General features: G+C 39.3%; 1 protein-coding gene across 5 annotated transcripts in view; it reads right to left on the bottom strand.

Annotated features, from left to right (window-relative positions):
- The window catches only part of cdin1 (CDAN1 interacting nuclease 1), a 50,539-nt gene that overhangs the window by 14,411 nt on the left and 21,945 nt on the right, over window positions 1-14,183 (bottom strand). For all 5 annotated transcript variants that reach the window (XM_005477178.2, XM_005477177.4, XM_025901079.1 and 2 more), the window contains 5 exons: window positions 13,199-13,278; window positions 12,774-12,823; window positions 11,273-11,340; window positions 9,954-10,019; window positions 9,687-9,792 (listed from right to left, as the gene is read on the bottom strand). In XM_005477178.2, coding sequence (XP_005477235.1) covers window positions 9,687-9,792; window positions 9,954-10,019; window positions 11,273-11,340; window positions 12,774-12,823; window positions 13,199-13,278 — 370 coding nt within the window. The remainder of the gene's footprint in view (window positions 1-9,686; window positions 9,793-9,953; window positions 10,020-11,272; window positions 11,341-12,773; window positions 12,824-13,198; window positions 13,279-14,183) is intronic.

Here is a 14,183-nt window from a genome sequence, read left to right on the forward strand (position 1 = left end):
TATGGCAGGAGGAAGTATGAGTAATAACTAAAGACAAGCTACGACAAAACCACTAACCCCACCTTGTCAAACATAATTTACAATGTATATCCCTTTACCTCCCCACCCCCCACCCCCTACCTCCCACTGCTGTTAAAGAGTAATTATGGGAACCAAAGAGATTTGGGACTGAGTTTGGATGATTAGCCCATTATAGTATGCTGGGAGAGGTTTGAGTACATCAGAGCGGGGCTCATATTTTCACAAGAAAAGTGAAAAAGTTAGGCTGCTGTAACTTTTGCTATTCTGTTGTACACTCATGGTTTCATTCACAAAATTATGAATAACACTGTTATATGTCAGCAGTGCCAGATCCATGTGAAGTGGCCAAACTCTGGTGATGTACACAGTGAGAGGCTAGAGGTTAAAGTTGAAAGAAAGGCTGACAGGAAGTCGACTTTATGAAGATTATAGCACTACAAACTCTGAGACCTTTCAATAGTTTTTCATTTGACTGTGTGTGATGAAGTATGTGTGTGAGACATAGAGAAAGACACAGAGAGTCAGGCAGGAGAGCGAGCATGCTTCCAGGCAGTTGCATCAAAATGGAGCGAGAGACCAAATATGACATCAAACATTGCAATTAGCTGACCCCTTTCTCCTAGAGTCACAGTTTGAAAAGCCGTGCCTTTAAAACCCTGATTAAAATATGTTTGCTCTCTCATTCAAAATGACATTTGACAAGGTTAGTAATATTTCAACTAACTGTAAAAACATTCTTGCAGACGTAATCCTTTTTTCCATCACTTTGCAGAGGCGCAGGTAACCTCCGAGCGAGTTTCCCATGAACTCAGTGCTAAAATTTGAAAACAAAACGGCTGGGGGAAGGAAAAAAAAGTTCAAAAGTTTCACTCGAGTGTGTTTTGTTTCACCCGGGCAGCTGAAGCTAAATGTTTTCTGATCATTATTCAGAGCATTTATCCCCTTTCTAATTCAAACCACAATGAGTATTTAAAACGCAGCCAGGGTTTTTTCACTTTATTCCCTCCGACCACGAACTCCATCCTTAGCAGGGACCCGAGGGGGTGAAGACTGTCAGCAGGTCTGAGAATAGAGTTCCTCAAACCGTTAAACCCCCTCATCACCAAATTAGGAGGTGTATTCTGGAGCTTAATGGTATGTCCAATGGAAAGTTGAATAAAAAGTTATGCAAGATGTAATTTAACGGTGCATGACAGTATATATTTATATATAAACTGTATATGCAATATTTTTTGCATGGGTTTAGAGGAGTACCAACTTTGGTTTGGAATCAACTTTGAGTCCAAGTTTTAAAAAAAGGAATCCAGTCAGAAAACTTAAGTAAACAAAAAGAAAACAGCGTCTGAGACAGTCATTGGTTTTGACAAAACAAGTGGGAGATAAGCAATGAAAAAAATGGGAAGAGATCAGAAATGGTCAAGCCAAAACTCTGTCTGAAGTTAACAGTTTTCAAATCCATTCCAATCGCAGGAGAAGAGAATGTGAAGTGTCGGGCTGGACAGTGAGCCAGCAGAGGCTTTGCTGCAGCTGCGCTCAAATGGAAGTGGCACTTTCTATCAGAGGCCTTTCACCAGACAGCTCTATTCTGCCCGTTCACTTTTAACCTCACAGACACATAACAAAAAGATACGAGTGGTCATTTAAGACGTGCGCACTCGTCATTGAAGAGACAGATTCGGGGTTTAACACTGGGATAGACTCATGGTGCGAATGTGCCAGCTGATAGAGATATCACTCAAAATGAGAAATAGATTTCTTTGACATCTCTGTGGCGGCCATTCAAAGGGGGTGGGGTCAAAGCCTCAAACTCTGTTAAGAGTTTAGATTTCACTTGTTCAGAAATATATGCCCCTGTTAACTTGCATCAGTCTAGAGGAAAAGGATTGCGTGCCATCTGTTTCGGCTTATGGTGAAAAATCACATCAACAAATCTTACAGGATTTTTTTTTCAAAATCACATATAGACCTCAACAAAGTTTATTTCAAAACAGTCATAAAAAAACAAACACAGAACAGAAATACTGATACCATCAAAGATGTGGTGAAAAATATATAAGCAGAAATTTTCTTGTGTTCATTTTATTCTACACAGTTTTCATAAGAGCCAGCAGTCAGACGCATTTTTTTCTTCCAATCGTTTATAGACCTGACAGAGTTTGTGCAGACAAATCTGCTGACCTGATAGATCCTGTACATTAACCCCAAGAATTGATGAGCGAAAGCAGAAGGTCAGCACTTGGACACAGGCTCCTCATGTGTCTTTGATTACACACTCCCACTAAAGGATAGGCAGGCAGAGATGTTTAAGCTATCAGGCAATCAGACCGTCGAGAGACGTGAAACTCAAACCAGAGACAGGAGAAGGAAAGGCCTGCCTGGGAACAAAGATGGGGGAAGAGGGTTCTGACAAAGCTCTTTAACAAATGCCAGGCCAGCGAGGGGAAAAACTAAAATGTGCTTATATCTCTTTCAGCGTTTCTGGCAACAATGCAAAGAAGTGAATTAATACTGAAATATAAAACATTGTTCTCAAAAATAAATATCTTTTCATATGGTATTTAAACTAAATTACTTTTGGTACATCAGTCACAATGACTGCTACTGGATACAATCGGATATAGGACTTAAATATGAGAACAAGCAATTCAAATGTACTTTTGAAAAGAAATGAGGTCGTATGACAAATGATAAAAAATAGAAATCTCTTCTTAACTGCAGCTGAGATTGCTTAGAGTACATTTAAAACGGCATTGCTGCTTTTGAAGTAATTTGGAGGCCAACTGCTGTTTTTTTTTAATATAATTTATTTTATTCTTTAAAATCCTTTCTGTTACTTGCTGCATTATCAGAGAAGAGTTTGTGAGATATAACGAAAACAGGAAGAACTTTGCCTCCTGGTTTAGAATATCAAAAGCTTTTTATAGGTATAAATCACCAAGAGCCTTTTGTCGGGATCTTTTTAACTTTCATACACACACAGATGAATGTGAGCCAGGAAAGCACTTAAAACTGCAGTACACACATGCACATGTGTTGCAAGTGTACTGTTTTTTGTGTGTGTGTGTGTTTCTTTACTGTATGTGATCAGAATTCTGCTGGTAATATTAGTTATAGAAATCCAATCATTACTTGTTTGATTAAGCAAGAAAAAAAGATACAAAGCTAAAAGCGTGGAAGCTAAATAAGAAGCTGAAGTCAGTGTGGAGGGGAAAAGGAAACAAGAATGAGTGGGAAAAAAACAACAACAGTAAAAACAAGGTTATGTGAGGGACAGTGTGTCTATAAAAAGAAGCCTACTGTCTAGGTTATCTATAAGGAACCACTTATCACAAGCGACCAGCTTCACACAGTGACTGATGGGCCTCTACAGACCATGAGTACCAGCACATTATCTGGTACACACAGTGCTGCTCTTTAAACACAAAAGGCAGAAATATGAAGCATTGTTTCCTTGGTTGTCATTTGTTAAAAAATAATTCTTTTATTTTTGGACTGGAATAAAAAAAAGTGTTTACCGTTTCCAGCAAATACACAAAGACAATGCTGACCAACATAAATTAATGCTAAATTAGCCTAACTGAAGCATTAATTTCTCGCCTGTAAAACATGACCGATTTATAGCAGAACGCGTAGGTCTTTAAATGAAAAAATTTCATCAATATAACAGATACTACTCACACGTACTCGCATTATCTCTAGATCTTATCTAGATAGAAGTGAAGATATTTAGCACCTGTGAGTGTGCAGGCCTTTGTGTGATGCATATAAAGCATCATGCAATGTGTGACAAATCTATTTGTCCCGCTGTCAAGAAAATATTACTGCAGGTTTAACATCACATTGAGGGTAATGTAGATCTGAATGTCCTTTAGAGGTCAGACAGCCATTAAAATTCTCCTGTTAGACTGACTTTTACAAAAAGCCTTTCGATTCCTTGCCCACTAGTCTCTCTGTGCTTTTGACAAATGCTGCTGGCTTCTTCCTGGATTGAAACCCAGAAGGTCAATGTAGAGGAAAAAAAGAAGGAGAAGAAGGCGGCGAGACTGAGAAAATGAGGGGGGGGAGGAGTGAGTCTTTTTAAGTCTGATGACATACATCGTGAAAGCTGACAAAAAAATGTACGTTCATCTTTAAAAAGTTCCATACCAAAACAGGAATTCATGGAGCAGACATGCTTGCACCTCATTTTACTTCAGGCTTTCCTCTCCATCTCACAGTGTCACAGGCAAGCAGCAAGACAGGAGGAGGGGTATGTATCGCTGGGGTGCCGCTTTCTGTCCTGCTCTTCGTTTATACACACAGCGCGATGTCAAAGCTGCTCTCACATTCAATGGTAAATGACAAATTTGGATAATGCACACATACAACCCTACCAACATAAATAGGAGACATGGGGCTTAACCAGAGCTAAATCCTGAGGCTGCCAGAGACCTGAGAGTGCGGATTACACCCCAGACATCTTAAACAATGCACCCAAATGTGCATCCTTAAAAGTATGAAATCCTTGAAGCATCACGGCTGACTTGTCTTTTACCATTAATATTCCAAGTAGCTTGTTCTGTGAGGGCTAGCATTGCACTTCTGTGGGCTGACGTTCCCCAAAACAAACACTTGCAAAGCCCTAAAGGAACCACCACTGTGGATGGCTATTTTTCTTGCTGTGGAATATTCTACGCGAGGATGTCATAACAAAGGAAACAATAAAAGAGGCCACGTTCCTGCACTGCATGGGGCATCCATAACTATAAATAGGAGGAAGGCTATGCAGAGACAGTCATGCTTTATCAGAAAACCCCCCCCACAAAACAACTAGAATTTTCTATTGATATTAAGTGCCCAAAACTACACAACAGAAGAAAAACTGTAAGCCAGAAAAAAAAAGCTCTTTCTTAAACATCACAAGAGAATAGATTAATTGAGAAACTAAAAGATTGCTGGCTGGTGCTATAATGAATCTATTCAAATATTGTTTCTGTCACTCTAGTGACTATCAGCTATTCATTAAAGGCTACTATTGCCATGGATACTTTTTTATTTATTTATTTTTTACCCCCTCTCTTTGTCTTGCACATTTATGACAAGAACCTGAGGTAAGGTATGGCAGGGCACAGGTCTTGGAGGTGTCACACCGTCACCCCAGAAGCGCCAGTACCTGTCCTCAGGGATGGCCTTGTAATGTCCAGCCTCATTGAATCAGTGGCAGCCACGGCCTGTGGGCTCCCTTGCTCAGGTGACATCCCCTATCTGCTCTTCCTTTGTGATGTCCTAGATGCTGAGGCCTTTAATACTCTTATGCTACTGCATTAACTGGGACTATACGAGAAAACATGTGCAGAAGCACACAAGGTCAAAACATTCTTTCTAAATATGAGCAGCTTCAGTCATATATAAACAGTTATTTAAGTGAACACAAACTACATTTATGGATATCAAGAAGGAGGCCTTACATATTTTAAAGCTAAAAGTATCAGTTGATGAATTCAACAGGGCATATCTAAGACCCACTGTAACATTTTACTCCACTAATTAGGCATTCCTGTTATCAAGGCTTTAGAAAGTTCAACAAAAATGATGGACATGTCCATTAAAAATGGATGGCAATGTTCAATATCGTGAATTGAGAAATTAATTTGATGTCGCAAATGGATTGACATTCTGAGACTAACAGGCTTAATGCGCAATTTCATCTGTAAAACCTACAGCATGCAGCCCTTGATATAACTGGAAAAAGTTCACAAAGAACTGGAGATTTCTAATTGTGGCTGTGTCAACTAATATAAAACATCACAAAAATCTTAGGTCTGTCTATTTATGAGGTAATGTGTCAGCAAGCAGATTATTGATGTTGTAGGAACGATGTGGTGAGACTTTGGAATTATGACTTCCTCATTAGTTTGACCATTTCCTCCATCACAAAAGTGTAACAAAGGATGCACATAAGCAGATAAGAATGGAGATCAATGAGTGCTTTTGGAGCATGAGAATTTTATGCTACTAATTATGTGGGGACATAAATTATCAGCATTACAACAAGGCCTTCAAAATTACTGAAACAAAGGAGCCAGATGAAACATAATGCGTGTGTGTGCATTCAAGTCTCACTAAATTTCCAAGTGGTCAAGCCAGATGATGTATAATGGCAAACCCAAAAGTCTTAACCCCCATTTCATATGAGGGAGAAATGAGGCATACTGTCCCATTATTTTGCTATAAATCATTTTTTGTGGACGTCTGACAGCTTTTTATCAGATCTAACCTTTTCAAGCCTCCATTAAGAGTGCTAACATTTTCAACTCTGACACATTTGCAGTTTACGAATCGCACAGCTGATTTACTTTGGGAGGAGGGGAGCTGGCGTCCACGCTCATTGTCACACAGGCTGTTCATTGTGTTCGGCTGGGTGGAATAGAGAAAGGGAACGAAGGGAAAGAGCTGAAAAGTGATGAATGAGCTCTGAATTACACTCGTTTATACCCACATTTAAGTTTTTAATCTACTAAAACACGATACAAAGTTATTTTCTTGGTTGTTGCATTTTCTGATTTACCTGATTGATTATTTTTGGTACACAAATGCTGCAATGAAGGCAATTAGCTACCTCAATGAACCTAAAAAGTCTGGCGGGTTAACAATAAGCATGCAATAAGGTTTCTGAGCCTGGATATATTGTAGTTTTGACAGTTTTCTGCTCTCCTGACAATAAGGACCAGTCATTAAACTTTAGCTCCATCAAGTATAAAAACTTATTTAGTTTTTTTGTCCTTCATTCTAAAAAAGTAGCCTTTACAAGTGGTTTCATAAGCAACTATAATTTTATATATTTTTTTTATAATTATCCAATTATGTCAACTATAATTCAGTCAAATGGTAAAAACCCAAATCTCTATTGCTACATAATTTAGGCAAATGTATCAACAATATTTGAGTGCACAAATAATCAAGAAGTCAGCAAATAATAATTATCTCCATGGTCTCTAGATTAAAGTATGCGATCACCTAGACAGACAAATGCATGAGCAGAATTTGAACTGCTGCTTGCAGAGTTATGGAAGGAACTTTGCCAAGCGTAATTGATATAAGTACACCATAATCAACTAGGGGCAGTTAAGGTGCTACCACATAAGAGTCCATATTTCATTACATGCTGTGTTTAACCTTATCCACTTCTCCTAAAACACACAAGAGGCTCATTATGTGTTTAATATTCACCAGCAGGTGAATAATTTTTATGCAACTCTGATAGTTGGGCGAGATGGATCACTCAATTATCTGAACATCCGTCAGAGCAGAGGGCTCACTGGCTCTGGAACGCCACCAGCTAAGATTGATGGCTGGAAGACACCAATAGCTGCTGTTTCACCATCTCATCCAGGCACTGGGCCTGAACACGCTGTCTGATTCTGCAGAAGACTGTCTTTTTCTCTCCATTTTTTCTATCCTCTCCCTTTTTTTCTTGGGAGCATTGTAGGTGAAGCGTCATTACCCCTCACTCCACTGAAGAGGGGTTCATTATGGGGTTACTGTGTTGGCAAGACTATTGTTTGGATGATAAATGCAGTTGGTGAGGGCTTTGGAGGGAAAATTAGTTATGTTTTTTCTATCCGTCTACAAAAACACGTCCCTACTCTGTAATGCTTGAGGGCAAGTGAAGAACAATTAACACAGTACTGGGTAACCCAGCTCGGTTAAAGCAAAGAAGGAATTCATGAAAAATAAGCAAATCACTGGAAATGTCAATCAGAGGCAATGAAGTAATTACAAACACTGGTGTGCCCTTCTTAGGGTGGTCAAAAGGAAACTGAACAGTTTAGACTTTGAAATCGGACTGAGCAATGAAGGAATGGACAAATATCTCAAACATCAACCTTTTGGGGCCCATCATATAAACTGAGACCAACTAATGAGAGATGAAGTGAAAAGTGACGTAGACACTATCTAGCCCAAAGCGAATGAGTTCTTAGACCAAAAACATGAAACATTATATCATGTATATGGAGTAGGGACTTACAGATAAAGATTTAAACAGCCCACACCTAAGGCTGAATTCAACCCTCTTTTGGATCTCAACAAAAACACCTAAATCTGTACATGCTGCAGTACTAACACATTGTCAACATCACACATCCAGACCGACAAACAGAGGACTGTTATAACATTGTCTTTGTTGTTGTCACTGCTTAGACAAAAGTCTCCAAGACTGCATTTAACATGTTAGAATCAGAGGAAGAAAAAAAACACAGCCTTGCCTGCAGCTGGTAATGATACCGTTCTCTTTTCACCTGCTTCTCTTAACAGGTTATAGTTTTGTGTCATTGCGTTTACAAACACAAACATGAACATCAGGGACTACACTTGTACTTCAAATGATCATGCGTATGGTCTAACAGACAGATTAGGGCACATTTTGAAAAGTCAGTTGTAAATGTCAAATTAAATTTACAGGGGTGCTGAAAAAGGTAGGGTCTGACAGTTTTTCTTTTTTTGACACAGAGTGTTTGTCTGACTGGCTGCTGGCTGACGTGATAGGATCTACTTTGTCAGTTCCTTAATATACTTGGACAAGGCTAGCCTTGTGAATATAAATGAAAGACACATATGGGCAAATATATAAGGCGCAGACTAACACAAACTATCCAACCAAGCTGTAAGGATTCCAGAAAGAATCAGAACCCCCCCCAGGTGGACATAATACTGTTAAAGTCTATTATAAAAATAAATAAATAAGTCAAATTCATGCTATCAGTGTTGATCACTGATCAAATAGCATTTCACAGTGTCAATGAACCGAAGCATACTGCAAAAGCAACCAGTGAGTGTTAAAAGGGAGTTTTTCCTTCTCGCTGTCACCAAGTGCTTGCTCAAAGGGGGCAGTTTACTTGTTGGGGTTTCTCTCTATTATTGTAGAGTCTTTACCTTACAATATAAAGCACCTTAAGGGTACCGTTGTTGAGTACTTTGTTACTCTATTTGTATGGCACTTTTCAAAACACAAAGTTATCATAATTCACTGAACACAGCATCAATTACGAGAACCTGCACCACCATGTCAGCTAACCATCAGTGCTAATGGGGATCAGGGCTATAGTGTGACATGGGAACCTGGTGTCAAGTACGGCTAAGATGTGGGACCACTTGTTTGTGTCCACTTTATTCCGGTTTTAAATTAAATATTAAATAGGTCAGTATGTTCTACAGGTTATCACTTCTAAGATTCATTGAAAAATGTATTTACGCACATACACCTCTGTCCCACCACCGTCAGGGCCTGCTCCTGTCCAAAAGTTCTCATGCTACAGAGGCCAGGCATTAGTCACCCATTTCCTTGCTTCCCTTCCAACACAATGTGTTTATTCAACAAAACAATCAAGCTCACAGGCAGACCATTCAGGCTCTAAAAGTCTCAGAGAACATGAGTGAATGTGGAAGTAGTGTAATGTGCAGATGTAGCATGTGGAATCCTGTGGTTAAAGTGGCCTTTGCCAGAGAGGAAGTGGTAAGCATTGGCGGACAGAGATAGGAGTTCTTTTACACAACTGAGAATACCTGATCATAGTTTCTAGTGAAAAAGGAGAAGTTATAAAGAATATGCAAACTGATAAAATAACATTTGCAAATTTTTGATGGCCAATAAAGTAAACAAAACAGATAAAAAAGAGAGGGCTCACCTGTTCCAGTAGCTCCAGAATTGTTCATTGAGGTAGGTTCGATGGCTTTGATCATCCCCAAAAGAGGCTTTGCTCTCAATCCAGTGTACAATGTGTCCTTCCACAGCTTTTCATAAATAACAAAACACAGCAAATCTAAGAAAACTGGTTAGACGAGGTGATTTGTTTTGTTTGTTTCTTCAGTCATATACAAAAAACCCCGAAACTTTTTGACAATACAGATGCCTAAGGTTGAAGTGAGGTTACATTCATAATGTAAATACTAACCAACAGGAACCTCCAGGATGATATCAGGTGTTTTGTCGTAGCCCATAGTTCTCAGATGGTTTTCATCTATTGAAAATAAAAGTTTAGAAATGTTATGCTTGCTGTTTTGCAGTAACCTTCTATATGAACAATCAGTCACAGGCTGCTGATCTAACTGCTTTCACAAAGATGCTGGTAACAAACCGCTCAGCGTGAGCAAAGCAGAAAAACAGCAGTAGAGCACAGCCAGTGCAGTTAAACCATTATCTACATCTGCCACGTATTTGCTGTCACTGCACAAAATACTCTAAACTCCAGTTACAGTATTGCTGTCTTTGGCAGTGCTTTATAAAATATACAGAAAGGAGACAAGGTTGGCATTATAGTCTCTGCAAGCCTGACCCTTGCCTGCACAAGCTGTAGCCATTGTCCTTGACTTCTGGCGTGCTCTAGCCATTATCCCTCCAACACCTGATTTCTCCATTAAATCTAACTGACCAGGTCATTCAGTTCCAAAGGCCTGCCTCTTTGTCTTCAGCCAAGCTCAACTAATGGGGCATGGAAGAGAATTGTGGCTAGATGGAGGGTGGCGGTTAGTGCTGGTGAGGAGGTAGCATCAGCCACGGATGAAGAAAGAGAGCAGAGAGAGGTCAGTGAGGCTACCAGAGGACTGTGGTAGATATCCAGGCATCCAAGATGTTGTAATGTCGGTGTAGAAATGTGTATGTGTGTATAAGGATGGGAACCTCTGTACACACCCACTGGGCTGTTGACATTCTCATGTGGCTCTGATCGCCTTTTTTAGATCAGCTTTGATTAAAATTAATGGTCCATTCCTGCTGTTGGGTAGCTTATTTCCAATCCATTTATCAGATGGGGTGAGGCTGCTTCAGTGGCCCTCGTGCCCCTCGAACTCTGACAGCTTTAGAACAGTCTTCTGTACAGCCCTGAAGAAAGGTCAGCACTCCATGTCCAAATAAATGATACGGCCTTAATGACAGTGGGAATGATTCTTATTCTTCATCGCTCATCTGACCTAGTAAATGATGAGGATGGGGTGATATGAGGATGGGGGGATTCTATAGTTCCATACCTGGACATTCCATCTTCATTTAATTTGATCTGAATATGGCAATAGCATCAGAAAAGTAGATGATATTCAGAGAACAATCTGTTTGATTTTCTGTAAACATCAAATCCCCCAAAACAGCTTTACGCAGAGAAATATAAATAAATAAAAAATATTTGCAGTCAAAGATGTCCATATGGTTCCATTATGACTTATGAGTTGTTTTCGTTTTCATGTTAAAATGTAATGAGAAGGTCAAAGGATGGCTTACCCAGAAAGGAAAGGTTCTTCTCCTTCAGTTTTTCCCGGAGCAGCACTTCATGCTCATGGCCTATGGCGCTGAGAATCGAGTCAAGGATTCCAACAACACTACGATACATTTGACTTTTAAATTTAAATTCTCTGGAAACCAGAAAATTCAGTGCTCGACTATGCATGCACATGTTTAACATCAGTTACAGTTAAGAATCTGCTTTTCTCCATTATTGATTTACTATGCAAAGCGAAAGCTATTTCTCCTCATGCTAACGTACAGTAAAGCATAATCAGAGTTTGGGGTCAAGTTAAATCTGCTTTCACAACAAATCTCTGAAGTGCATTATCCAAATAAGAAAGAAAAAACAAATGCCAATTTGACAAAATGCATAAAGTGCATAGATGAGATACTCTGCCTAGTACTTTATAATATTTGAAGAAAAAATACTTTTAGAATAAATGCCATATTGTATTAAGGATGTGCAAAGCTTGAAGGCACATAAAAGGAAATATGCAATTATGATGGTTTTATTTTTGAAAGAGAAAAAGAAGCTCTTATAGAAATATATTATATAATATATCTAAAAACTAAAACAACCAAAATGGTTTCTAATTACATAAATATATATATACACACACATACTGTAACTAGTACCCACGCAACTGATTCAATGTGTGGATGACTTCTTTGAAAGAACATAGCAGTGGGGTGGTTATAATGAACTCTCTGTGGCAGAGTAACTGATTTTAAGTTGACACTGAGAGGACTGCCACAGAATGTTAAAAAAGGGGGGGAATGTGGAAGGAGGGTATGGAGACAAGGTTGACTGGCTATGAACAGAACAACACAGCCCCACCACGGGCAAGAAAGCCTGGACAGACACAATAACATACGGACGTGCACGTGTACACCGACTCAAATAATTCTCCTCCCCTTGAAAATAGCTGATCTGCTACCCAGCTGGTTGCCCCTAAAAAAGCCTGAGCTCCATTCTGGCCCTACAGCCAAGGTCCTACTAGACGAGTAGGGGGTATGTGTAGTTGGGGAAAGTGTGTGGGAAGAATGGTAATGAGGTGGACAAATTAATCATAAATGAATAATAAATTATTACCTTAAGTTAGACAAATGTAGTAAAAACTTTCTGTAGTGCACATCTGAATAAAATGATCAGAAGTAAATAGTAATGAATTAAAATGCATTTAAAAATATGTATGTAACAGTATTAGCTCTTTTTCCTGTTCCAAAAAGCTTTTGAATTATATTTCTTTTCTTGTATCATAGAACATTGGGTCTGATTCACAGCATGCACATAGAGATGCATTTAGATCAGCCTATCCTCTCCTCCTCTTCCCTCCATCGCCTTCCAGCCCCTGTATGGATGATACTGGGATGGCAGGCAGGATGAAACACTTCCTCTGTGAAGCAGAACTTTTATGTCAGGTGAAGCCAGACACATCTCATCCCCTTCAATAGCTCCTCGTCAATTTCAGGCTTAAAATTTTATGGGATAGGATACTGTTTGATGCAGTCTACCAGCGGTCCATAACAGCAGTCATTTATTGTGCACTGAAAAGAGGGGGAAGAAATATTATGGCGTGCCAAAAGGGTGGGTGGGTGTAAGGGAGGTGAGGGAAGCCCATACACTGCTGGAAAAAAAAGGAGAAAACACAGGAGATGCTGGCAGACTGGCAGGCATGACCGCCGGCTCTCACGTGACCTCATCAGCAAACATGAGCCGCTGATGCCGTCTGTCAGCCAGGTGTAGAGTACCATTTTTTTAAAAACTCACTGTGCACAAGCAATTTTCGATTTGTTAAGTAGCGACACAGCAAATGCTTTAAAATAATAACATTTCACATAATTAAATAGAATTATGTCTCTCAGGCAATTTAAACAGTTCTCTGGAAAATGTTAATTAAGTACAAAACTTAAAACCCTTACTTGGTAGACATTATTGGCCAAAATTTGGTCTGGAATTAAAGATGGCTCCTTCAGCATGCTGTTGAGGACTGATTTAGATGCTGAGAATAAGACAGAAAAAGAAGAGAGGGAGACAGACAAAAAAAGGAAATAAATAATGACCACATAATTTTATTCAAGGAAATGTCTAACTGCTGGATTTAACAAGTAAAACAGTCAGTGTTACAAACAAAACCAGCCTGGACAGCCTCTAACCCACCAACGTGGGTGCAGTATTTCTGCACTGGCCCATTAGATGGCTGCTTGGTGTCTGTACAGATTTTCTATAGATAAATGTTTCAGTCCAAAGCACAGGCGCTTCATGTAGTTTATCTATGTTATGAACGCTGACTATTCTGCATCTCTCATCCCTATTCTTGCTCTACTAACATTATAAATCAGAAAGGGAGGCCTGCGAATCGACTCGCTGTTACTGCAACAGCAAAAAATTCCTTAAATCATTTCTTAAAAAAGATTTGGATTAAATGGATTGTATCACCGTGTGACGAAATGGTTGAGGCACACCATTTTAGTGATATATATGTACACATGCGCCTGACAGACTTGGCGCATTAGAGACAATACATGGAATGTTTCTATTCACATTTCAGGCATGGATGGTGCCTATACCAACATCGCAGAAGTTCTCAAGCGCATCTAGGAAACTGCACACAGTATATAACGGTTATAGACACGACGGCTTATTTAAAAATTAATAAAATTTTTGAAAAAGCTACAAGAAAACTTAATAAATCAATTGATTGCCATCTGGATCATTAGGCCTCTGTTAGATAAATTTCACCCACAGAAAGGCGGGCTGTTCTTTTCTATGCTCTCATCCCCTGCACACTTAGGGAAACTACTACAAACAAGATAGCCATTGCTATGATCCCTCATCTACCTTATGATGAAATAAAAAGGTGGAAGAAGAACAAAACCCATTTAGCGCCTCCTCCTTTCTTCGTCT

The sequence above is a fragment of the Oreochromis niloticus genome, linkage group LG19, assembly GCF_001858045.2.
Source record: "Oreochromis niloticus isolate F11D_XX linkage group LG19, O_niloticus_UMD_NMBU, whole genome shotgun sequence".
Taxonomy (NCBI): domain Eukaryota; kingdom Metazoa; phylum Chordata; class Actinopteri; order Cichliformes; family Cichlidae; genus Oreochromis; species Oreochromis niloticus.